Source organism: Rhipicephalus microplus, chromosome 3 (assembly GCF_043290135.1).
Source record: "Rhipicephalus microplus isolate Deutch F79 chromosome 3, USDA_Rmic, whole genome shotgun sequence".
NCBI classification, from domain to species: Eukaryota; Metazoa; Arthropoda; class Arachnida; order Ixodida; family Ixodidae; genus Rhipicephalus; species Rhipicephalus microplus.
In genome coordinates, this window is record NC_134702.1 from 7970998 (window position 1) to 7996996 (window position 25999).

Consider the following 25999-nt stretch of genomic DNA (forward strand, 5'->3'; position numbering starts at 1 on the left):
GTAGAGCTGAGTCTGTTGCTTTCTGGAAGCCAGTCCTCGTGCGTCGAGCGTCGCTGCTTTCACGAACCCGCGCAGCGACGTGATCGGTGAGCAGGTCCAGGCTGAGAGCCCTGCACGTTCACTTATTGGGCTCTCGTCGTCCAGGGTGGAACCATGTTGTTCACCTTTAGTTTGAGCGGCCATCGTCGCGTTTGAGCGACGACGACCGTTGTCGGGCATCGTTTCGTTTCTTGCCTTCACTGACCACCTTCCACTGCACTTCTGACTTCACTTGTGTTTTGTCTACTTGAGCGGCGTCATCCAAGTCGCTACAGCGTTTTGCAGACACCAATTCTAATTCTATCCTTGAGGTATCCAGGTCACCAATCAAATCTTCATTTTCGTGTGTTTCGTTCGCTAAAGAATACTGTGAAGCCGAGTTTAGAGGAGTCGAAGTGGCGTTGGCCTGGGACACCGGCATTTCAGGACGCATTGAGCGTCATCGATTTACACGTCCCGGACGCCGGCGCCGCATTCGTTTTTCTCGGGGACCAACTGGAAGCTCCGCCCACTGGTCCGGGATCACTCGGACGCATGTTCGTTTTTCGCGTGCTTCGCGGCCTGCGGGCGGCCCGGGACTGCCCGAACAATTTCTTTCGGGCAGCTGGCAGACGACAGCGCGGTGTGCATGCTGTGCGGCCATCCTAAGTTAGACGCGAGAAATTTTCGATGCGCTACTCTTTCTTTGCTTTTCTGTCCGCTTCTCGCATGTTCTGGATTTCGCATTGTTAGCACACCCAGTTCTGTCATCGGTGTTCTGAGCCACGTCGAACATGTGCGTATTTCCGAAGGTCGGGCAAACATACGTTATGCTCGCTAGGAGAAACAGCGGTGGAACGACCGCGCCGGTCTACGATGCGCACGCGCTCGAGTAGTTCACTTACATTAAGTTGCATCACAACAGAAATAGGTATAATTCATTACCCAACTGCTGTTTAGGTTGCAAATGAGTCAGTGTTGTGGCCTGTGTTTCAGCTATGGAGGGAGCAGACGGCATAGCCAGGCATAGCAGACGCCACAGCGGATGCAGTCAGCATCAAGCGTGTAGATGGGCCGAGGCCGCTCGGGCTGGCTCGGGACTTTTAGATCACGTGCATGTGACGTAGCCACGTGTGAGCCGAGGCGTCCGCGGGCCGTCCGGGAGTGATCCGGGACTTGGTAAATCGATGAAGCTCATTGTTCGCAGCTGCGACGCGGCGTGCATCGCAGGCGCAGGACGCCTCTGTTTGCTCGTCGTTAGGGTACAGTCAGTGGCCGCTGGATTTCCCATCCTCCGCTCCCCGTTCGTGTCTAGGGCTGAAGAAACTTGCTTGCTTTTGTTCTGCACCGGCACGTCGTCTGATGTTGTTTGCTTCTGTGGTGTTGCAGGCAAAGATGCTTGTTCAGATTCCTCTTCATCCATGAGAAGTTCACTCTGTTGAGTCTCTGGTTGTCGCCCTGCAGCTCGTGTGTACGAACGGTTGCACTCGTCTTGCTCATGACCGAAGGAGTGGCATTCGTTGCACCTTGGGACTTTGCAATCGTGTCGCATGTGCCCCGGGCTTCGGCACCGCAAGCACAAAGGAGGTCTTCCTGGCACTTTAACCAGTGCCATACTGCTGCCAATACGCATTTGATGCGGCAGTCAATCTACAGAAACTCCGTCTCCTAGTTGCATGCGTGTTACATGAGTTGTCGATTCAACTCCTTCAAAATCCTCGACTCTTCATCGGTCATCGGTCGCCTCATTGACATCGCCGTATTCATAGAAGGCATGTCGAATAGCGTCTTTTGTAACATTGAACGCTAGCCAGTGCAATTTCATGTTAACCTCTTGCTGCATCGGGTCAATGGCGAAACACACCCGGTCTTTAACTTTGAGAACGCCTGCGTCTGTCAGCGCTTTCTTTGCTTGCTCGGTCTTCATGTTCAATAACCACACGTGCGACATCTGATATGCCCCGATGCCACTTACTTGCTTTATGATGCCTAAGTCTTTGAGAGGTTTCCTGAAGTCGTCGATGCGATACGGTCGGCCGCTGGCATTGCAGTGTAGAGCTACTACTCGACGCATCACTTCACCTGATGGCAACGAATGCAGAATAATCCTGTAGTCCTTTGGAACGAGGGGAGACGATATACCACGGCCGGCATCGGCGACTGTCGCAGCTCGGGGCGAGCTTTCCATCCTGCGTCTGCACCGACCGGCGTCCAGAAGCAGAATGACAGCCACGCGTCTGCTTGGAAATAGTGGGGGGGAAAAAATCATCCTCTGTTTGGAAATGCAGTGAAAATAATTTTCATGCTTTACCAGGGGGCGACAACTCTCTATACCTCTTATGTATTCGCTCTCACATGCTATACGCAGCGGCAGCGCCGCTTTTAGCACTGGTGGTTGCCAGGCATCCTAGAAGAAAATAGGGTGCAGTGAAGCCGTGGCGGCCATCTTAGCATAGGCAAGACACGGTAGCCAAAGAGCGTCCGCCGCTTATTTTTGCTGTGATTTTTAACGGTTAAGGAGGGTATTAAAAGGTAAATTGTCAAAAAAAAATGAAGTCAAATGGCAAACAAGAATACAGTTGACCTTACTCTGTTTCTTTACGTATTTTGCGTGCAAGAATGCACACCGAAGGGTATGTAACCCTGGTTTTTAAAAAGAAGCATACTCGTGCGAACTGACCTCACTTTCTCGGCATTCATTTTCTTGTTTATTTTCTTCTTCATGCGACAGAACCTTATGCATAAGTAGATTTCGGCCACTTTCTTTGCGTGGAATATAAAAGTGGGTGTCCCAAGCTTCTCATGTACAAATGGATATGCTCATTGAAAAAAAAAATGTATGTATGAGGGAAAGCTGCAGTGAGCCCACCCTCTCCCCTACTCTCAGAAATGGGCTTTTGATTCTTGATCTCTTTTATTTTAGCTTGAAGAGAAAGCCTCGCTCTCTTGGTTCACTGCAATTTTTCTGTGGTGGAATTTCCTTCTGGAGCTGTTTTAACTTTCCTTAGGAAACACAAATCATTTTTGTTTTTGTAAGACCTGCCATGTACTCGATGCAACTCTCACATCTTTAAGTTGAATACAAATAACAACACGAGTATCCCTCGGTTATGATCGCGCTTTTTTTTTTTTTTTTTTGCAGTTGCACCACAAATATTGCACAGTTCAGACTTTGTTTCAGACACTGGTTTTTGCTCGCTGCACTTCAAATAACAAAATAAAAGGCTTGAATGTAAAAAAAAAAAGACAGGTTCCTATGTGTTGCCCAAACAATGTTAACTACCCTCGTGGTAGCGAGATAAGCTTCTAATTAACACAACTAAGAAGCAGTGGCGTGGCCAGGGATCAGCACGCTAGGCCTGTGCCCCCCCCTCCCACCCTCTATTTGTCCCCCGAAAGGCTTTTCGCCATGGCATAGAGAGTGAAAAATTGTGGTTTCAAGGGGATGCCCCTCCCGAAAGCAACAAAATGCCCCCCCCCCCCCCCTCGTTAAAAAAAGAAAGGCTGCGCAAGGTTTATGACCGGACTAGTTGGTGAAGATCTATAATAGTTCGTGGCGCACTCACTTCGTTCGTGTCGTGCACTGTGAGCTATTCTGGCTACGCCGCTGCCAGTAATCAAAAACGAAATGACGGAGACGCTCATTTGATTTCAACGAATAGTTAATGGTGTGTTATTTTCCCACTTGATTGCCACTGTAGTGGTATCAACAAGCGCAAGGATGCATACAGTGCACATTGCAGGTGTTTTAGAAACCCATCTTGCCCAGTCGGTCAACTTGCGGGTCACAGTCCAGTCCGGTTTAACAATGCGACAAGAGTGCCTCAAACATATATGTGATCGCTGTATTTTCAGTACCAGTCATCCCATCATCTAATGACACAAGTGTTTAACAGCACACCCCGAAGTGCTTCGAACATTTTGGTCCTTAAGAAGCCCATGAGGAAAAAAAAAAGAATGACCGTGAGATATGTGAATACAGGTTGAGAGCTATCAACATTCATGTGTTTCGGCATACAGTTTTCATCAAGTTCGAAATAGGATACTCACAGCTAAAACATTATCTCAGAAAACCTTTTCGCTTGAACTATGTAGCCTTAAGAAAGGCACATTATATCCATTACAACGTTCGGACACTGTACAGCACCGGCGAACATCTGGAACATCTGTGCAGCCACAACCGCTTGAGTTGCGGAAGGCGCTCTCTCTGCCTATGGCAAGATGGCGGCGTGCGGCTTCACTTGAGGGCCGCCTTCTCCACTCCAGCAAGTATTGCTTTAACCTCCTTGGAAATACATCACTAACAAAAAATTTCTTTCATGACGTCACTTGTGACGTCCCAAAATAGAGAAAAAGGGTGAAAATGAAGAGGAGGAGCGTTGCCGCGGAAGCCCTCTTTTCTCACTTCGCATGCAAGCGGAATGCGCTCATGCCTTTTTTCAGGTCCGCTGGCCGCTTGGGCGATGCAGGCCTTCGTAAAATTTTGTCAGTCTTTTTTTCCAAATTATGTTTGTGTGTTCTGAAGAGGCGAAAGTTAAGCTGACTGATGTCTCAGTATAAGATGAAACTCAATTGGCACAAATAAAATTAACTTTTCTTTATTACATGTCTCGCTCGTATAAAGTAAACACATTCACGTAATGCAAAAGTGTCAATCTATAAAATCAGCTTTAACTTACAACTGACATATGAACATAATGAGCAAACATTAAACCCAGAGTATCATAACCAATGCAAAAATTATCAACAATCAAAAGTAGGACACGTCATATTTGACTCAATCACGTTTGTTATGACGGCATACAAAGTTTTCCTAGAAAACTTTGGTACCAAACGAGACTGAAGTTCGGAGCCATGGAGAAGCTTGAAGCGATCAGTAGTTTTTTGAGAAAGAATGTCGCTGGAAACAGTGTTTCGGCACGTTGACTTGTCCTCGTCAGGTGTATGGCGTTGCCGTGACAAAGAAAAGTTAACTTGTCAAAACGTTGGCTCCACCGACATTCTCTTTAATAATATATAAAGCATTTAGTTCATCACGTGTATTTGAGTGACAGTATTAGAAGTAAAGACTCACAAATTATCAGAGTGGCTACAATAATTTTGTGAGCAAGAAGCAGCCTATAATTACTTGACATCATTTGAACTACACGCCAAAAGTAAAAAAAACTATATCTGTGTAGCCAAGCCAACTCGAATTTAAGCCTTTCAATAAACACATTTTCCCGGCAGGAGCTTGGCTGCCGTTTTCACCAATTAAACAAGTGATACTGCACTCGTTTCAGTCCAGTCAGACTTGCAGAGAACTGGGTTTACTCATGTACTCATGCAAAATCAATGCCTGCTCAAATAATGGGTCCAAGTTCTTGTGCTGACCCGTTGCCTTTAGGAAACGGTGAGAAACCTTCGCGGAATCAGAAATCACCGGGTTAGCACACCGCAGAGTCGCGGTAAACATGTTGGCCGATTTTAAGCCATCTTCGACAAATGCGTGGTTCACTTGTTGGGCGTAGCTGACTGCAGCTTCCATTCTCTGCCCGCTGCCACTTGCTGTTCTTATCTTTCCCGTAGTTGGCATGCACGACAACCAAGCGAGACAATTGAGCGCGATTTAACTTTTAATATCGCAGAGCGAGGGGCAAGAAAGAGAGGAGGCATGCGCTACGAATTCAAGTCAATCACTTCCCACGCTTCACCTGATTTAAAACAAATAAATTAAGGAATAAGAAAACACATATAAACAGAAAGAAGTTCTTTACAGGGGTATCAAATTTTTTTATTTGTAAAAACTTGTGAAAGCCAATAAATGCAAACATTCACATCAGCCTCACTCTCTTGAACCGGTTCATAGGATGCACGGCAACCACTACGAGCGTGCATGTTCCTTAAAACCGAAAGTAGTGCCGAGTTTCCGCGGCATGGTACAAGCGTGGTACAAGCGTGGTGCAATGCCATTGGGGCGTCAGAACATTTTTAATGTCTTAACGAATTGGTGGTTTAAAGCTGGCCACCCATTCCAAAAGGCACAAACGTTACTGCATATATTCCTTCAATATCATGTAGAATGTGCATAGTAAGTTCCAAAACATTTCACGCTCAAGGTTACTTATGTTTTAAACCACGATAACCATTGCATAGAATGCAGTCATATGCGACAGCTTCGCTAACACAAGCCACTTTCAACTTTACGGGTTACATTGTAGTAATCTGCAATTTAAACTTCTCGAGTAACATCCTACAATAAAAAGTGTGCACCCAGTGGTTCAAGTACGCACTAAAGACCGAATAATGCTATCGCATTCAACTCATAAAAGTGAAGTTTTAAGGTCCATGCCCAATTTTCTTGAGCGTTATCTACCCTCATAATGCAACAAAATGTGGTTAATATTTGACCAGAATTATTAGAAATAGAACGATGAAACGTTCAAATAAAATTTAGAAGGCATTTGCAAACACAAATAACAAATGTCGGCAGCTAATACGGGAGTCTCCCGGATTTTCCGGGAGACTCTTGGATTTCAAGTATTTCTTACGTTTGTACAGTTGGCTGGAGAATCTCCCAGAAATCGAAATTTCTCTGCGTGATCTGGCCGCATTAACCAAAATCCAACCCTGTACAATCTAGGCTTTTTATGAAGCTATAAGGCTAATGCATTATAATCTAAATGAATTGGAAGGCATTGGTTTAAATTTATGTAGTAGAATCTGTGATAGAAATTTGTGAAATTTGTCAGCCATATTTCAGTGTCCAATGGGTCAAAATTCAGATGTTCCAAACTCGTTGGCGCATCACACAAGGTGATACGAACTTCGGTTTCAAATTGTCAAGCCAAGAGTGGGAAGCTTCTAAAGGACATGCACGGCCAACGAAGCCATGGTCCTTGAAACGATCATGTATGGCGACAGCAAAACTGACAGTACTCCGAAATTCCGCGTGCATTGAGTACTCACGCAGTCAAAGTGACGCTTCTTTCTGCGAACGCTGCTGGCAAAACCGTGACAGGTTCAGTCATAACTTGCAATAGGTAACTTAGTTTTGAGAGCACGTGCACAGCCAGCGCATGCGGATTGAAAATGGAACTGCTGTTTGCAGCAATGGCCGCAAGCGAAACTGCAGTCTCTGCAACATCATTATCAGTAACGTCTAGGCTGATGCAATGGTATATTAAAGGTGATAAAGACAAGGAGCATTTCAGTGTCCATATCGATCTCATTTTATTTCATTTTATTTATTAACCTTTAAGAACCCAGAGGAGTATTACATAAGGGGGGGTTTATGAACGAAAATTTCAAAGTTTGTCCACGAGAACATCTTGTCATTTCTTTAATGAAGGCAGGCGAGGTGGTGATGGAAGCAATGTGCTGTGGAAGGCCGTTCCAGTCTTTGGCTGTGCGGTGGAAAAATGATGACGAGCAAGTGACAGTACATACAAATGGTCAAGCAACATTAAAGGAATGGCCTGTGCACAGTGGAATGTGCATAGGAGGCAGAATATAAGGCATTTGGAAAAATGAACTGCTATAATATTTATGATATAATGATAGCTTGCAATGCAACAGCAATTTACTAGTGCACCCAAACTAGAAACTGCTTTTAACGATCAAACACTGATGTCATATGAGAATGATGAATGTATATACCTTACAGCATGATTTTGAAAGGATTCTATGGCGTCGCTGAGATAGATCTGATGAGAATTCCAAATGGGTAATGCATATTCGAGTGTAGGCCTAACCAATGTTTTATATGCGAGTAGTTTTACAGTTGAAGAGCACGGCAAAAGTTACGTTTGAGAAATCCTAAAGTTTTGCTTGAAGATGATGTGATTTTAGTCACATGAGAGGACCAGTTGAGATCATGATTTCAGTGGAACGGACTTTTTGGGCATTTCAGTTGGACTCAAGCGAAGCTTTGACTTTTGTGGCAGCCAGCTGCGCCGTCTCTTATTGCTTCGTTTGCGTGTGTCCCAGAAAAATGTACACGAGTTACTTTGACGGAAAGAAACATCTTGTGCATATATTGTGGTTTGAAAACTGGTTTTGATAGTTTGTTGTTGTTGTTCAATGTTTTGATGACCAGAATATTTTCTATCCCGCTTGAGATTTCTACACATCACCGAGATTCCACAGTAGCTTGGACACCCCACCTGTGTTGTTTGCAAGCGATTATAATAGCACAATGCGAATGTTTATGCTACAAGGCTATTCAAGACCCATTTTGGAGGAATAAAAAATGGAGAGGGGCGAGGCATAGCCCCTACATTTTGGTGCCAAAAACTTCTGGATTCAGAATCCTTGAACATAGCAGGCATGAAAATGTAATATTATTATGCAATACGCCACAGCAGGGGACTTAATTTTATTTCAGACTGCCTGGCGTTTATAGACATTGCACTAACATTTAGGCACAGAAGCGTTCTTTGCATTTTGACCTTATTAAAATGCGAACATAGCTGTGTCTTACAAAGAATTGAACCCCTCAAACTATTCTCTTTCTTTTGTATGTGCATGCATGTGTAGCATGTGAGTGGTGCACTGTGTGCGCAGGACATCCTCATGGTGGGTGGTGGTGAGGGAGGGGGAGGTGACGAGAAGCGCAAGCGGGTGATGCGTAGCATGGCCCACCTGTGGCTGGAGCAGGAGGTGCGGGACCTGGAGGGGCAGCTGGGCCAGGCAGGCAGGCAGGCCGCACCACCACCCTTCCTGGTGCCACACACACAGGTGCTCTGCACACGCCTGGTTCACCTGCGGCGCCTTGTGGCTTCCCGACGCTTTGTGCTGGTCGTGCCCTCACACGGTCAGATTGGTTTTTTACGCTTTGTATGTGTGTGTGTGCACATGTTGCATGCATGCACGTGTGTTATACCTTATAGGTTTAGATTAGCAAATGATATAATTGATGGTGGTTATGTCACAAGAATAAGCCAAACATATATCAGACTTAAGACCTAAAGTGCGTGGGCATCAAGGGGGGGGGGGGGGCAAATTGAGCCTTTTTTCTTCCCAAGCTACGCCAGCACCATCTACCCCCAGCCAAGTGTCACCAGCTCTCTAACTTCCCCTAGGTGGGAGCGAAGCGGCACAAAAGGAAAGTTTGCGCCCCCTCATGACAAACTCCTGCCAACACCCATGAAGTGCACTCTGTTGCTCAACAGTGCACTTTGTCTCAGTTGTTTCATGCATGTAAGAGAAGAATAAAGTCCGACTGCTGGTGTGGCTGTCCTATAGGGCATCTCCCTGATGCGTGCGGTGTTTGAGCTTGATTTGTTTCGTAAACATTCCTGATCTGTCCATTGGGGAGGGTTGTTTGTATACACTGCTTTATATATATAGCTGGAGGCATTGGGAATTAATCAGATACGTGCATCATTTCATGCAGTAGCAAAGACTCTGTGTCATAAGCACTTTGCTGCTAGCGAAATTAAATTGATGAAGTCCTCCTTGTCTGCTTTCAGTGATCGCATGCCTGGACCTGCTGAAACGGGAAAGCGTCGGAGCCCGGGAGTCCATCCGCTGGCTTGAGGGGGAACTGCGCAGAGGAAGCAGGTATGCAGTGGTCACTGCGGCTGTTCTGGAAAACTGCTGGCAAGCAGTGCTAGACTCTTGAAAAATCTTAGCATGAGAAAATACCAAACATTTATACCTGCCTTCATTTTTTATGAATTGGTAATGCATAATTAGAATCGAGATTAACAAGTATGACCTGAAAAAAAATGCAACTTATAAAAGTACTTGCTTGAGCGAGTTGGTGGCTATTCCATGTAGTTGGTGTACGTTCAATAAACTCGGTCGAAAGGTTGCACTTGTGTCTATCTGGTCCTTCATCCCAAGTGTTCTTTTAAGCAGTGCGTAATAACGTAACAATGAACTAAAAAAATAACTCGGATCCATTTTTAAATGCCTTTTGGGAACTTCAGTGCACCAGTATCTTTTTACTGTTTTTCTAGCTCAACGTTTTTTTTCTTTTATGTGATATATTTCCCAACTTTTCTCTTTAATGCTGATGGTACAAGCATACACGGCCTTTACATCAGTAGTAATTAGAGCTGCTCTTTTGGTACTGTACCACTCGTTACTGTTTCCAGACACTGATTGTTCACTTTTAGAAGATTTATAATGTATCTTAATATGTGTATTGTGTCCTGATTATACTGTGTAAAAAGAGTTCTTTAGCACAAGTATTAATTTATTGTGGCTCCCTAAAGTTGATTTTGTCTATTAAGTACAAGATTGTGTGTGCCTTCGCCTAATTATTGCAATGTCATTGTGCAGATATGTGCGGTCTCAGAAGAGCCATGAGCGCCTCTCTCTGTCTCCTATGAAGTACCCAAAACGCAAAGAGAAAGAAGCCTGGTGCGTATCACTCGTTAGCTCCTATGTAACTGTGCATTGCTATCATTTTAATGTTTTAGAGATGGTAGCAAGTTATGTGAAGAATGGTACACTTTATGATTGTTGCGAGTGGTGCATTATTTTCTGATGGTGAAGAATCACAAACATCAACTTGCTACAAAACATTTTTTGCGCACTGGTTCAAGGCAGGGAAATTATTAACAGCAGAGTTGGTGAAAAAGCCTATAATTTAAAAACAGTGTTTATCTTTAACGTGTGCTGTTGAGAGCTTGCTACAGTTCGTTGTGTCTAATGATGAATCATATTAATAAAGTGTCACTGTATCTTTCAAAAGGTGTGTGCTCTGTCAAGTTTTAGGGAAAGTAAGCGTTATCTCTCCAGCACCAACAACTGCATCATGTCTGCAGGATTTTTAATAAATCTAAAGTTCACTTGTTTATGCATGTTCTGGCTGGGTGGCTTTGGCACCCTAATGCAAAGCAGGAGCTCGAAAGTTACGCTTTTAAGGTCTTTTCCACTTGCTGCGTTGTGAAATCAGCAGGAGGTTGAGAGAAACATACAGCTCTGCATTATGCAGCAGTGTTTCTAAGAACTTACCTGACACCCAACAGCCGTAGTAGTCCAGCACACTTAGAAAGTCCATAGTCATACTAAGATCAACTGAGCTGGTGTATGTATGGGCTGTTGTCCTATCCACAGCTTGTCCCAAAGCTTGCTTTGCCCATGGCATAAATCTCAACTACAAGCACTAATGGGCAATCCTCCGTTGTAACATTGTTCTAAGTCCTCTTAACAGTCTTAGTGGAATGAAACTCGATCACACGACAGAGTGCAAAGTAGAGGTTTCAGCACAAAGAATGTTTTGCAGTGGCAACTTTCTGAAGGATGTATGATTGTTTCAGGGAGCTGTTCCAGATCCTCGAGTGCTGCCACCACCTGGAGAAGCAGTGCCCTCGTGGGGGGCACCCAGCTGACCGGCCTCTGGTTACGCTACTTGTCTGTTCTGGGCCACCCGGCATGTTGAGTGGCCTGCCACCCAATGCAACTGCCGTCGCCAACTCTGCAGGCAAGCATTGTACTATCTTGTACTGCACTAAGAGCCTATCCCTGATGCTGTTAAGCTAGCGGCACTTTATGTTCCTAGCCTAGAAGCCACATCACTGCTGCCACTGCTTTTGGCTTTCTTCACTTGAAGCACGTGGTATAGTGTCAGAGTAGAGGACCACTTTTATAATAATACGAGACAGGTATGCATGTTTGAAGAGCCTTTTTCGGTACTAACTTTTGTGGTGTACTCATATTCACCATTTCTCAGTGTGCCTATGCAGCTGTGAAAGGCTTGGTGGCATTTGCATATTGGTCTCAAACTTGCATTGATTATAAGGCCGCACACACTGTGTTGCATGTTGAAAGCATGGGGCAAGTTGTTGATTTCTCTACTGTAGACACATAAAATTCTCTCCATGTGCCGAGATCCTTCAAACCTCTCAATGCAGGCATTAACATGGAGGATGTGGAAGCATTCACCACCAAGTGGCTGACAGCAAGTGTGCCCAGAACACAGCCTGGCTGAGACATGAAGGAATGATTCCCGAGTATTCACAATAAATCCTTTGGAGGCGAGAAACAAGCCCGTCGACCGACCACGCAGGCGAACCGCTCTTATTTGCAGCAAGTATGGGAATCCTGAGTCTTGCATTACAACAAGATCGCCGCAGTGGCTTTTGGTGACACATCAGCTGAGATGCTGGCGATTCTTCCACATGCGTAATTCGCAGCCATCTGTCAGATGGTGGAAGGCTGAATATATCTTTTGTCGAAGAAGCCAGCAGTACAGTTTGGGCTGGTTATTGATTTTGCATACTTGTATCGACTTGGGCACTCAACAAAATCTTTTTTTTTTTTTTTGACAGTGTACTAGTAACCTGATTTGTGCACCTTGTGCACAAAGTGAAGTGTTTAGACAAGTCAACTGGTATGACTGATGGTTTAGCATTCAACATACTCAAGTAAGTTTACTGCATTCAATTGCATAAGTACTTGTGTTTTCACCTTCTTGTTTATCATTATTAAGATGAAACATTTTCCTGCCGTTTTGCCTTGCATCAACTGGTTAAAGGAAACTGGTTAACGGAACATTATGATTCATATTCAAAAAGTAACAACACTGCTTCAACAAAAAATTGTTTGTAGTAGAAATGTTACTCATAAAACAAGCAAAAGATGTATTGTAGCTTCTTGCACATCATTCAGCAAGATTTTAAAAATTGGAAGGGCTTAAATTTATGGTATTCCATTGAAACTTTTGGCAGAGCACTAAATGACTGCACAATTGCGGCAACATGTGGGCTCGTGCGTTTATCTTTCTTTCCCATCGTTTAGCGCTCCACTAAGTTTGACTGACCATTTGAGTTGTCTGTCTGTTTGTGTTGCAGACTTGTTACTCATTGGATTAAATCCCAGCAGGCACTTAGCTTTATCAAATGCAAGCTACATTCAGCACCACATTGTTATTACCTACATGTATTATGAGCTGCCTAGTAACCCTGCAAACAGTTTCAAAACATCACTTGAAAAGACTGCGTAAATGCTTTTATGCTACTTTAATACCTCAGCATGCAACATGTCCGCTCATAAACGGCACTCTATCGTCAGCACAAATACTGCTTTTTAAATTATTTTTTCAGCATATGCAGACAGACCAGCACGATTTCCTGATGCCACTGAGGCTTGCATAATTTTTTTATATCATACTATTATTTGAGTTCTATAAACCTTCTACTGTTATTTAGATCAATTTAGCCAAGTGCTCTATTGAACTGTTCATGCTGTCCAACATCTGCGAATATTCTAGGTAATGTGACAGTCTGTTTACTTGTCTTGTCTAGTAGACTTTACACTGGTCGTTATTGCTGCATCTTGTTTGTTTGTTTGTTTGGGTGCCAAAGTTGCATAGCTATACTTGATACCCGTCAAAAGACAGTGTTGAAATCAGTGCCATTCAAAGCGGGGTATTTTTTATTTCAAATAAAAATATTTTGTGTTGTCAGCATGTGTCCTGCGCCTCATTTGAACTAGTGGGCATACCTGCCTCCACAAACTTCATAAAAAGATTCAGGACTTATGTAACAAATTTTTAAAATTTTTAAAAAGTTCAGCAGCGTAATGTACAGTTTCTGTAACACTTTAAGATGAAATGCACCTGCTGCACACTTGGCAATGCATTAGGTTATACAAACAAGGACTTTGCAAGACATAGTGAGCCGCTGTGTGAGAGAGAATCGTTGAATTACCTTTATGTTCCCATTGAACTGCATTTACTGATTATTCAGTCCCCCCATTCTAGCTTCCTGCATATCACCTTACACGGGATTTGGGGTAGGGGAGGGGACATTGATAGCATTTTTTATAATGCCCACAACTGACCAATAAATGCCCGTGAAACCAAAAAATAAATGTGTATTTTGCGAGATAAAGCTCTTATTGGCAAACATTAAGAACATCAAGCATTCAGGCAGGAAAGAAACGCACAATGAACACTGCCCAGATGAAGCTAACGAGGGAATGGATAGATTTCTGGTAGCATTTTCTTCTCTTTTTTAGCTCTCGGAGTATCATGCAGAATGAGATACATGCTGTACAATCGCTCATTTGGATCCCTCGATAACATGTTCTAACGATGCCGCTCAATTTAGAGTGAAGTGGGGTGAAGAGGGGGGGGGGGGGGGGGGGAGCCGTCTTTTTTCTGGGTACGTGCCAACATGATGTTGGAGTTGCTTTGGGATCGGTTCACTTTCTACTGAGCGGCGACATCTAGTGATGGTGTCATCGTACGGTCTTACAAATTTCGGCGATCATTGAAGTCTTGAGGGTGTCACTAGTCGTTCCAGCTCCGCTCGCTCGAAAGCCATTTACGTTTTTGGACAGATGTCGCGAAAGACAGAGTCAATACAACTCCGCAGCCCTGCTATACCCCCTATCCCCAACCCAACCCGGAAGTAGTGGGAAGCGACCCTGCTTGGCTGTTCTCACCTTCAGGCCCAAAAGTCCTTAGTGTATCGTGCACGTGGCCCAAGATATGCGCATGAACTGTGTAGAGATGTACCTGATACGCACGCATTAAAAGTTAGTCCAGCTCGTTATGCTGCTTGCAAGGCAGACTTGAGTCAGTGATCATGCTCCTTTATTGAAGAGCCCCAGATTATCACGTCGTCAACGTATGCCTTTACCCCTGGCAGATTCTCAAACACTTCATTCAAAGCTTTTTGGAACACCTCTGGAGCTGAAGAAATTCCGAACGGTAGCCTCAAGAAGCATGGATCCGAGGAAGATTAACCAATACATAAAAAGGGAGCACTATCAAATGCCAACGCGAAAGGACATAGAAGCGGAACTAGCCGGCACAAAAGTGTTCACCCGGTTCGATGCTAATGCTGGTTTCCACCGGATACCATTGAATGGGTGCGTATCAGGGACATCTCTACACAGTTCATGCACATATCTTGCGCCACGTGTACGATACACTTGGTTTGACAAGCCCAGGCAGCAGCCAACAGAAATAGGGATCCCCACCTACTAGTTGTGGGTGCCTCTCTCTTATGCCTCCATACCTTCCTTGTTTCTAATAAATGGTTTTACCACCAGCACGGAACTGAAAAAGACGCTGAAGTGAAATGATTGCTTTCAATAGATGAATGCACTTCTTAATTTCACTATCGTGGGTTTGTTAATGGAGGAGAAAAGCAATGTCGAAGTTTCATGATTGTTTCGTGTCAAAATCTCCGCGGGTGACGTCACAGATTTCGAAGTATATTTTGAATTTTGGCGGAGTTGGCCTAACAAAATTTCCTGAACGTTAGTGTATGTCAAGTTTACCACTCAGGGCCATTTACCACTCAGGGCCATTTACCACTCAGAGCTTCCTCAGAAAAACTTTGACATAGACTCGCAAAAGGGGTGCGTTATGGTTTTTATAGGCACAGAAACAACTTGTCTAAGCCTCGTCAAAAGCAGGTTGTGTGGTGAATACTTGCATCTATAATTGCAGTGAGGTAATGTCGCAGATTCGGTTGACCTGCTAACTTGCTGTACAGTTTTGATATAAGTTTGTCCATGCGGAAAAATGTGATAATGTGTGTGAAATTATCAGCAAAAGGCCATTCTTGAGGTATGTACAAGAATAATGCATAGTTGTGTACATTCAAAGTATTGAAGTCTTTAGGAGCTCTACTAAGAATGAGTAGCAATTTCTTAACTGCACTTAAGAGCTTGTTGTTGCAAGAGAATCTCGGATGTTGGCAAGCCTCTTTGGTAGCAATGGAACCAGACAAGGCCAACTACTGATCAGCATGGCTGATATAATGATGTGGTGTGCAGCTGTCTTCACTTGGCCTAACGCAAGCAAAACTACTCAATAAAAAAAAGTAGGAAGCAAATGAGAAGGGGAACTGGAAATAATTAGGGGAAAAAAAAGAAAACCGAAGGGAAGCAAAGAAACTGTGCACTTCCTTTGGGCTTGGCACCACACTATCTCGTCGCCACCAATCTGCACTGCCAAAGCTGTCGAGTGAAAGCAAGCCACATGCTTGTGCAGAAAAACAGAATTCCAGATATAATCGCCTTGACAATGGCAAGGTTGAGGAATTTGTCCTTGTTTAGCATCTGCTGCTGTGCATCAATAAGCAATATGTGTGAGCGCTGACTCCCTATTTAAAAACTTCTATAGGAATGGTGGATCCCACTATTTTGGTGTACTATGGTGATGGAAATGTTGGTGGCATATGGTGCATGGTGGCGTATGGTGAATGCTGGAGTGCCGGCAATGCTGGAGCGCGAAACGATGTCGGAACCATTGTGACGAGCTTGCCGCCACTAAAAAATAATTGTATGTAAGGCGATGTAAAAAGCACCTGTAAATGAAACGTGACCACGAGGGTTCCCAACTGAACCACTGCGCCATGCCGACTTTTTTTTCCTTTATTGTCTGCGCCATGCCGACATTTGCAAACTTCACTGTAAAATGACAGTGAATGGCGTTACCGTGGAGCAAACGTTTGTTGTGGGCAGTGTCTTATAGTTTAGCGGAATAGCGTTCACGTGGTTTACGTGCCCCAGCTGGGATGGTGGCGCCATTAGGTGGTTAATAAGTTAAACAGTGAAAATGAAAAGAAAACGAGAATGTTTACCTATGCCACCGCGCGAAGCATTGTTAGAAGTTTATTTTAGTGATAAAAGTAGTAAATAGATATGAACCACGCACCATACGCGAGAACATCTACGTTGCCGATTTATATACATCGATCTTGTAGTTAGGCCTAGGCGCGTTCGAAATGGGAAGCTATCTCAAAAACTACACCAACTTGCCCGTAATACTCGGTCATCGAAAGTAACTGAAGGCAAGCGAAGCCGCTTTTAACAGTCGTTCGCTGCAAACAAGTGAATCTTTTAACAGCTACGCAAAAATCACTTCAAAGCGGGCGTCCGAGAGCGCCGCCATGTTTACGTACATTACGTACGCCTACGCTACCGCGGTAACGCTAAAATAGAGCGCGTACGGTAAGCGGTACGGGTAACGTACGTATCTCCACTCGCGTACTTCGATCCCGCGGCGCTGACGGTACGCCGGGTATACTACAACTGTTGACACAGCAGGAATGTGTGTGTATATATATATATATATATATATATATATATATATATATATATATATATATATATATATATATATATATATATATATATATATATATATATATATATATATATATATATATAATCAGACTTAGGTCCTCCTCTGAATCGTCAGGCGTTAACCACTGAGCCACCGAAGAGCACGTCCCTCAATGGTTCAAACGGCAAGCTATTTAATTTATATCTACCGCTTACCTCTGCTGATGGGACTCGCGGGTGGGGGATCATCGTGTTTTCAGCATTACCAGCAAGATGGCGCAATGAGCGCGCGTCGCCTCATCGCGCGGCGGCGCGTGCTCTAACCTCCCACGCGTACTTTGCTTTGCTTAGAGAAGAGAGACGACGCTCCCTCGAGCGCCCTTATCTCGCGGGGAGGATCGCACGTCTTCGCTGGCCTCGGGCTTTACCCGGAACGATTCTGTTGTAGTTACCGGGTTCACAAAGTCACCGTTTGCGAAAAGCGCGCGTTTTTCAGACACGGCGAAGCAACAACTGAGACGCTTGTTCGCGTGCATACCTGTCAATACGTTTCGTGCGTCGATTGCGCGTGAGACGCGGGCGCGTTCCGGTCTGCTTTGCATTCTGCGCGTGACCTTCCAATTCGTTGCTATCGCATTCATTGCTTCCCCTTGGCGGCATGGCTGTGACTTTTTTGATGCCGCCATCATCCACCAGGCTCCCATCACGCCACTGTCATCCAGCTTGTTCACCAAGCCATCCACCAAACACGTTTTGCATCGCCACCATCAGCCGGCATTTATACCACTGTCACCGCCACCGCCATCTGCCACCATTTTTGCAGCCATTATGACCACTACGGCTTCCACCATATCCACCAATGATTCCAGCATCAAACAACGCAGGATTTTCAATATAGTTGATCCTCTTCGCCTGCGCATGTTATCGTAGTCTCTCGCCGAGTGTTCGGTTGCTGGCTCGCGTGCCTGTTGGAAATACAATGAAAGTTCCGTCGTACCTGACGTCGTCTCACAAGTGGTGGAGCCTGCTGTGATTGCAGCTGTGCTCTACCGGTTGCTCCTGGAGCTCCGGTCTGGTCGACGGCTGTGCTTGCGTGACGGCGCAAAACGACTCGGCCCCCATCGCGCCCGCTCAGCCTTATTCTTTCTCGCATTCACGTCGCATTTCTTCGATTGTTCTATCAGTAGCCGCCGATAACTCTGAAAATAAACATGGCAGCGCCCATGCAGACGCGACTGTCCGCTTCGATCCAAAGTTTCCCTTGACGCTCGCTCAAAGCGCTCACAGTAACAGATTAATGATGTAATCAACCATCGCCCTGTGTCATCTCATAGTGCAAAGTAGTCACGAATGTAGTGATGCCGAAGCGCCAAGAAATAAATCTAGAGCAAATACAAGCGTCAGCTTGGAATTTACGGGCAACAGAGTGCACCAGGATTATGTGATAAACTCGAGGCGGAGGGTGCGGGAGGAAGGGGGAGGGGGGGGAACAGGTGAAAGTTTTTAAGGGCTTCAGCCCCCTCCCTCCGTAGCGCCCCTGCCAACACAGCCTTCTTGTGTTCTTTATTTATAGCTCACGTGTACGCTTGGTGTGTGCGGGTATATGATATGCAAGTTCTGAAATTGTGGGGGGGGGGGGGGGGAGCTGAAACCCTTAGACACAGCTGGTTATGTTTATACACCAATGTCTATCGCTGTTGCAAAGTGTTTGACTATTCGACCCTTGATAATCGGGAACACATGGTAGAGATCCACTGAAAATTTTGTTGATATTATATAGTCACGTAAATGCTCCAAGAGGAAGTACCAAACAACAAAAAACATTTTTGAAGTGACGATTGCACGTAATAAGTGTTTTCAGAACGAGCGCATGGGAGTTACGGAAATTTGACAAAATGCAAACTGATCTGTGATTGAAAAGAGGTGTACCTGCCGAAAATGCCACAGCAGATCGGGAAAAAAAAAAGGGGGGGGGGGGCGGAGTGCTGTTGCTTGTCGCGCATGACTTTAATGGAAGTTGGCGTATAGTTCTGTATGCCAAAGTACACAATACAGCGCCTGTGATGAGCTGAGGAAGGCTCACCTTTAGGAAAGCTCGGCGTTGGTCGATGTATCGAGTGTTACGGCTCCAGAGTTCGATATAGCTTCGCGGCACTGATGCTACGCTTGTATATGGAAATTCAACGAAATGTTTTCGCAGGCCGATATCGACAGTAATGTGCGAGATATCTTTGTCATGCACGTATAAGCGTGCAACGCATTAATCTACGTTCTCTGCGCGAGAGGATCTCGGTGTTTCCCTCGGCCGCAGACCATCAGACAGCTTTTGTGCGCCCCAGCAGTGTCGCTGCATCGATACGCGATCTTATGCAAACGCTGGAATTAATACACAAACGTCGATATTTGCGGGTGCATAGTTCCTGGCCTGCTGAATAAGTTTTATCTTTCGTCAACATTGCCGCGTGTCCCTACAGATTTCTTTGTTTTGATTAACATTGTGTTAACGTCCATCTGTTTCTTTCTGTATCTTTCAATACTCTAATCCGTTTCAGTCGCTCAAGAAGAAACAGATGCCCATATTATGTTGTCAGTTTTCATGCGGCAACAAAATGGTCCGGAATGACACCACATGTATGCTATTAGGTATGCTGACTCAGCTGCTCCCCGTTGATGTCACGGTCTTGATTTGTCGTTGTGCTGTTAACCACTTTGTCCAAGGTTTCATTCCCGGCCGTGCTGATAGCTGATATCTGCTGAAGTATAAGCACTTGTTCATTTATATTGCCTTGACGCCGGCAAAGACCAGCTATATATATATATATATATATATATATATATATATATATATATATATATATATATATATATATATATATATATATATATATATATATATATATATATGTGTGTGTGTGTGTGTGTGTGTGTGTGTGTGTGTGTGTGTGTGTGTGTGTGTGTGTGTGTGTGTGTGTGTGTGTGTGTGTGTGTGTGTGTGTGTGTGTGTGTGTGTATTAATGAGATCTAACAGACAGTAATGCCAAGGAATGTATAGGGGAAGTTATTAGAACCAATGGAATGTAAATAAGAAGAAAGAAAAGTGGGTGAAAAAATAACCAGCCGTGAGCAGGAATTCCTGCTCACCGCTTTTCTTACCGGCGTGTTCAGTTGGTCCCGCTTCGACCTTTGCCAGTTGTGCATTGCCGCTACGTATAGGTGACGTGACACATCACGGAAGCATGCACCAACCTGACGAGGTTGTCCCCGCTTAGTCCTTGCTGCCGGTTAGCTACCCTTCTTATCAACCTCAGGGCGTTGTCTGTTTTCCTTGTAAGCTTCAGTACAGTCCGGTTATTTGAGCCGGTTGATTCAATCATCATGCCTAGAACGTGGAGCGTTCCACACTGAGGATGAATACACCCTCACTTGTCCTTAGAGTGATGCAGATGTCCCCTACAAGGCTATTAGCTTCCAACCTTTCGGTTTGGGGCCCCTGCGCTTGGGGCTGTGCAGTAGAAGCCCTGATTTCCGCGGTGAGCATCGGAGTCCAGTTGGTCTGCAGCTTTCTGTGACCTCGATGGCATCTTGAAGTGCAGTTTCCAAATGCCCATCGCTGCCCCCGGTGCACCATATGGTGACGTCGATCGTCTGCATATATAGTACGATTAATGCCGTCGATTTCCGAAAGTTTTCTGGGCAGACTAATCATGGCGAGGTTAAAGAAGGTTGGGAATATGACCGATCCCTGTGGCGTACCTTTAGAACCAAGTCTAACGGAGTCTGACACGAGATCTTGCACTTTGAGGATGGCTTCTCTTCCCGCCAAGAAGGATCTCGCCCAGTCATAAATGTTCTTGCCCGGACCAATTGAGGCTCCAGATTGTTCCCAAAACATGTGAGTGTATAGGATGTTGTTGAAATCCTTCTCCAAGTCAAGCCTAAAAATGGCTCTCGTGTCTCTCGTGTTGCAATCAATGATCTGATTCTTCATTAGCTTCATGGCATCTTGAGTAGAAAGCCCAAGTCTGAAGTGCGGCAGCTTGGGCTAGTTGGTATGGCATGACGATAGTTACAGCGCGAGAACAAAACGACGACACAGAGACAAGAAGGACACGAAAGACACGAAATGTCCTTCTTGTCTCTGTGTCGTCGTTTTGTTCTCGCGCTGTAACTATCGCCAAGTCTGAAGCCTGTCATGTTGTGGGGATAGACGTCATTGGCTTTTATTGGGAGAGCCTGCAGTTCAGGATTGCGTGGGCTACCTTGCCCACACACGAAGTGAGCGATATAAGCTTTCAATGCAGTTTTAAATGGGCCCTGAAACACTTTTTGAGTAACCATGGAATTAATTGGCTGAAAAAGCGTATTGCCTCACATTGAACGCCGCAAAAATTTTAAGAATCCGTCCAGTACGAGTGGAGTTACAAAGATTTGTCACACGCTGCAATCACATTCTCTCTTCTCTCGTCCCGACAAAAGCGCTGGAAGCTGAGCAGGGAGGGATGGGAGGGGCAAACAAAAAACGTCACTCGGACCTCGTGACCTTGAGCATTTTTTTTTCTTCGATTACGTGGCTTTCTCAGCGCGATCGCGCGCGCATGCGTGGACAAGTGAGGGGCTCTCTCGGCTACCTCTGTAACAACCGAGCGCGCCATGTTCAAATCAGCCAATGGCTGATAGATGGGCTTACTGGGCTTTAATTCCGTGATTTGTCGAGAGAAGAGAAAGTTATTTTGAGCTGACTTTGATAATTTATTGTGAATTCCAGGCCGCGTGCTGCGCTATAATGTTTGGCTCGCGTGTTGTCGGGAGCCTCTCTACCGATCGGCAGCGTTTTCTGACCATGCTCAAAAAGTGTTTCAGGGCCCTTTTAACCGAGGTGCTGCAGCATTGACGGCAACATGGTTTTGAGCTGCTGTGCGCGAAGTCACGGAATAGATTCTCATTCATTGCGCAAACTTCTGATCGTAAATGAAAAAAAAAGGAAACACTTTTTGTCATGTGTTAGCCTGAGATCAAAAAATCGCCGTGAAAATTATAGCTGCGTTGACACACGGCATTCTTCATAACCCACTGAAAATTTATTCGATTTTAAACCTCGTAACTGAATTGTATACGTAATATATTGCAGAGTTTCCTCACGGCACTTGATGTCTACGAGGTGTTTGCATACCAACACAGCTCATTTAGACACAAACTTGTAATGCGCATTTTCACTTCATAAAGATCGAGCCGTAAAGGTATGTATATATATATATATATAAAAACAATCTGAAATTCGCCACGGCAAAGCGTATTGCGGATTCGTTAATGCTACAATATTATCATACCTCATGCGTATACTCGTGTCTGTCAACCCGGAGATTATGCACTTTTTTTTCAGTATGCAGCGCGAACGCTGAGATGTGTACCCACTCGCCGATGATCACGTCAAGTGGATTTTTATCTTGACTGAAATGTCAAATCTGGAAGTTCCATCGACAACTGGTTATTGCCACCGGCCCACAACGAGTGCCAACGTTTGCTCAAATACGATGTATCGTCATTTCACACTTCACACACCATGCACAATATTCTCGGTTTCACTGTCCGTAATGTGAACCAATATTGTCCGTGTCTTTCAACGCACACTACACGCCACAATCAACGCTGCACATTTTCGAAAACGATGCCGCTGTTCCTCGCACCGGCCGCCACGTGTGATCACTTCTCCAAGATTCAGTAACGGCCAGCCAGCGTGGCAAATATTTCATCACGCAGTTCAGCACACCTAGATTTTCTCTGGCACATACGACAGCTAATGTTGCCATTGTAAGATGATGTTTAAACTTTGAAAAGGCGAAAAAAAAAAAAGAAAACTTGACCCAAGTCTCGCGCGATTGTACCACGCTCAGCTATTAGCGGGGGTGTTTTGCCAATGACATACTTTGGCCGCAAATTTCACAAACACAAAGTAAAGGAACACACAACGACAAACACAGGCGGCACTTCCAACTAGAGTATACCGAGCGCAAACCCATACTAGAGTAACAACATACAGACATGCGCAGTCTTCACACAGCCTTTGTTTTGCCAACAACCGCCTTGCACGTGCGCCGGTGACGTCACGTGGTGACGTACCACGGTAGTTGTCTATTAATTTGATGTCACTGTTTCTTGGCCCGCGTGGCCACGCAAGGCATCTCAACTATCTATCGCTGTTTGTAAACACAGGTGCTGGAAGAACAAAAGTCTTAACGAGCAACCAGCTCATTTTCGAGAGTTTTCTCCCTGTGTTTCGTCAAATATTTCAAATACATTTTCTTTCAAGCTATGGACACAACATTATAGTTATAGTTAGTACTTAACTTTGAGCGCCTCCCTTTTACCTGAAAGTGGAGAAAGAGTATTTCCTTACTCACAACTTAGGAGACAAGCTTTCCGATTCGGTGTTAGATAGCAATAAATGAAGTGACCGGATGTTTCTTGGGTCGCAACACGTGCTGCTGCAATTACTGTGCTGAAACCGACCGAAAAGGAGGATATATGTAAAGATGGTGATCACAGTGATGTCAATGCAAGTTATGCAAGAAATTAGAATGTCACACGAAGAACGACGAGCAGCTCGTATTTTCAGCACGCCGCTCTGTTTTGCTTGAAACTAATAGGGTCTTTTCATAGGCGTGCGCATGTGTTCCCCTTCAGGGGGCGGGCGAAGGTTCGTCGGAGTAAAGTCCCTTGATATCAAGGGGCTTTACGTCGGAGTAAAGCCTCTGGATATTTTTACCTAACGTCGGAGTGCCCTCTTCCCTCTTATATCACTGCAGTGTATGAGGCTCACTTTGCACCCACCACCGTGAGTTACAGCGACCCCCCTCCCTTTATATCAATGTATACTGAATACGTGATTTCCGTTTTCCTTTTCTTTTTTCTCGCCCTCTCTCTTCCTCTCTTTGTAGTCGCGACGGACGGTATCATTATCGTAGTTGCCCCGGGAAAGCTAGTCTGTTGCGATGCTTTCCCCCAGCCATCTCTGCTTGTAAAATGGAACGTACTACGCGTTTGGCACTTTCGCTATCGGCGGGCTCTTAAACGGGAGCGTCGGGTGTCGTTATTTCGCTGCTCCGGCCACCACCAACTTGCGCTACTTTTTTTTTTCTTTCGTTTGGGAATATGCCGCAGTGGCGTAGCCAAAAATCAGCTTGAGTGGTGGTGGGGCGGGGGAGGGGTTTGGCTGACTCTTCTAACCACCCCCCTTGCTATGCCACTGTACCGTGACTGAAGCTAAGTACGCGAGAGGTACAAGTTATTGTTGTAAGAGTTTTAAATTATTTTCCATTCTTTTCCGAGTTTTCAGCTCTAACAAGAAACGGGGACAGTCGAGAAATTTCGGAAATTTTCGGGTGGTTGATATTTAATTAGTGTTCGGCCGGGACAGTTCGGTCAGTCGCGGGCATGGTGCAAGAATACTTTAGGTGAGCGAACTCCGGGGGCCCCGCCGTGGTGGTCTAGTGGCTATAGGATACTCGGCTGCTGACCCGCAAGTCGCGGGATCGAATCGCGGTTGCGGCGGCTGCATTTCCGATGGAGGCGGAAATGTTGTAGGCCCGTGTGCTCAGATTTGGGTGCACGTTAAGGAACCCCAGGTGGCCGAAATTTCCGGAGCCCTCCACTACGGCATCTCTCGTAATCATAGCGTGGTTTTGGGACATTAAACCCCACAAATCAATCAATGGAGCGAACTCCGGGGCTATTTGTTGCCCGATTATGTTCTGTTTCGTAAGGACCCGAGAGTGCCCTACGAACTTTGTCCCGGCTCCCCCCCCCCCCCATTCGCTGCAGGAAAGCGCCGTGACGTAGGAAAGTAGCGGCGCTCATTTATCCTCGCTACAACACCCTCGCCGCTAAGTCAACCTCCTCCCTTATCACCCTCTCTGTCGCGGCGCCGCTCTATGCGTGTCACGTGGTTCATATCGCGCGATAACCAGGTTTTCTCACATTTGGAAACAGTCGCCCACGTGCCGGGTGTGATCTGCGGAATTAGCCAGCAGCCCGTCACGGTCCTCAGTCCGGCGAGCCATCTATCGGCATGCAGCAAAGAGAACATGAACGGCCACTCCCCGCCACTGTGCTCCACGCCAGGCGCTCGCTCGGCGGAGTTCGCTCACTAAAGTATTCCGTGGTCGCGGGTTCCTGCAGTCTGCGGCAGCATGTTGAGTTCTGTTCCCAGCAAGGGTTGCAGAAATAGCGTATTTTCTTCACCTTCGCCCACCCTACCTCAGCGGTATGCTTGCGGCATCGATAGCATCACCCATGCAACCGCCCTTCGGTTTGTCTGTTCCATGGAGCTGCCCCCGGATGTACTATGCGCGGGTTCGTAGACTCTGCTTTTTTTATGCTTGTTGGAATTTGACATTAGTGATTGTGCCCCACATGATGCCCCTGCATTAGGCTTAATCGCTAACCGGCACGTGTCTTTCTACTTTGCTTATTTACGTCTGAAATTGGAATATTTATTTCGTACACTCTCGCGTATTGCGTGTCTTAAGGCGTTTGTTCATGATTGTCTTACTGTTGCCTGCACCCCAAGAATTTTTTTTTCAATTGTTCTCCAACGCTGCAAGCGGCACGCAACACAGAAATAAGCTTGTAAACCTCATACCTCTGTTCACTGCGTGCGGTTAGGGTTTGAAAACATTTTAAAAAATTCTGAAATGTGATAAAATCAATTCCTAATCATAATGATTCGGCGCGCTGTTCACGGCCGATTCGTGCACGTTTGCTGGCAGCAGCTGGAACTGGAAGTGTGTTAAAGCGTGTGAGTGGCGTGGGCTGTATTGTGGTTTTAGGAAAATACCAAATAATGATCGCTACTTCAAGGAGAGTTGCTTAAATGCTGAACAGAGATCGAAAAACGAAAACATGAAACTTTTACTCTGAAAACGCCACTGTTTCGACTAGAAGAGTTTATTTCACCTATTTTTTA

General features: G+C 45.3%; 2 protein-coding genes across 2 annotated transcripts in view; both read left to right on the forward strand.

Moving 5' to 3' along the window:
* LOC119183274 (nonsense-mediated mRNA decay factor SMG5) overlaps positions 1 to 12018 on the forward strand; it is a 114183-nt gene extending 102165 nt beyond the window's left edge. Inside the window, exons 17-21 of the mRNA XM_037433641.2 lie at positions 8563 to 8812; positions 9471 to 9561; positions 10288 to 10368; positions 11271 to 11434; positions 11865 to 12018. Coding sequence (XP_037289538.2) covers positions 8563 to 8812; positions 9471 to 9561; positions 10288 to 10368; positions 11271 to 11434; positions 11865 to 11941 — 663 coding nt within the window. The 3' untranslated portion in view covers positions 11942 to 12018. The remainder of the gene's footprint in view (positions 1 to 8562; positions 8813 to 9470; positions 9562 to 10287; positions 10369 to 11270; positions 11435 to 11864) is intronic.
* A 13173-nt stretch (positions 12019 to 25191) lies between these two features.
* The window catches only part of LOC119183211 (transducin-like enhancer protein 4), a 75534-nt gene continuing 74726 nt past the window's right edge, over positions 25192 to 25999 (forward strand). Inside the window, exon 1 of the mRNA XM_037433604.2 lies at positions 25192 to 25386. Within this exon, the coding sequence (XP_037289501.1) occupies positions 25300 to 25386 (87 nt within the window). The 5' untranslated portion in view covers positions 25192 to 25299. The remainder of the gene's footprint in view (positions 25387 to 25999) is intronic.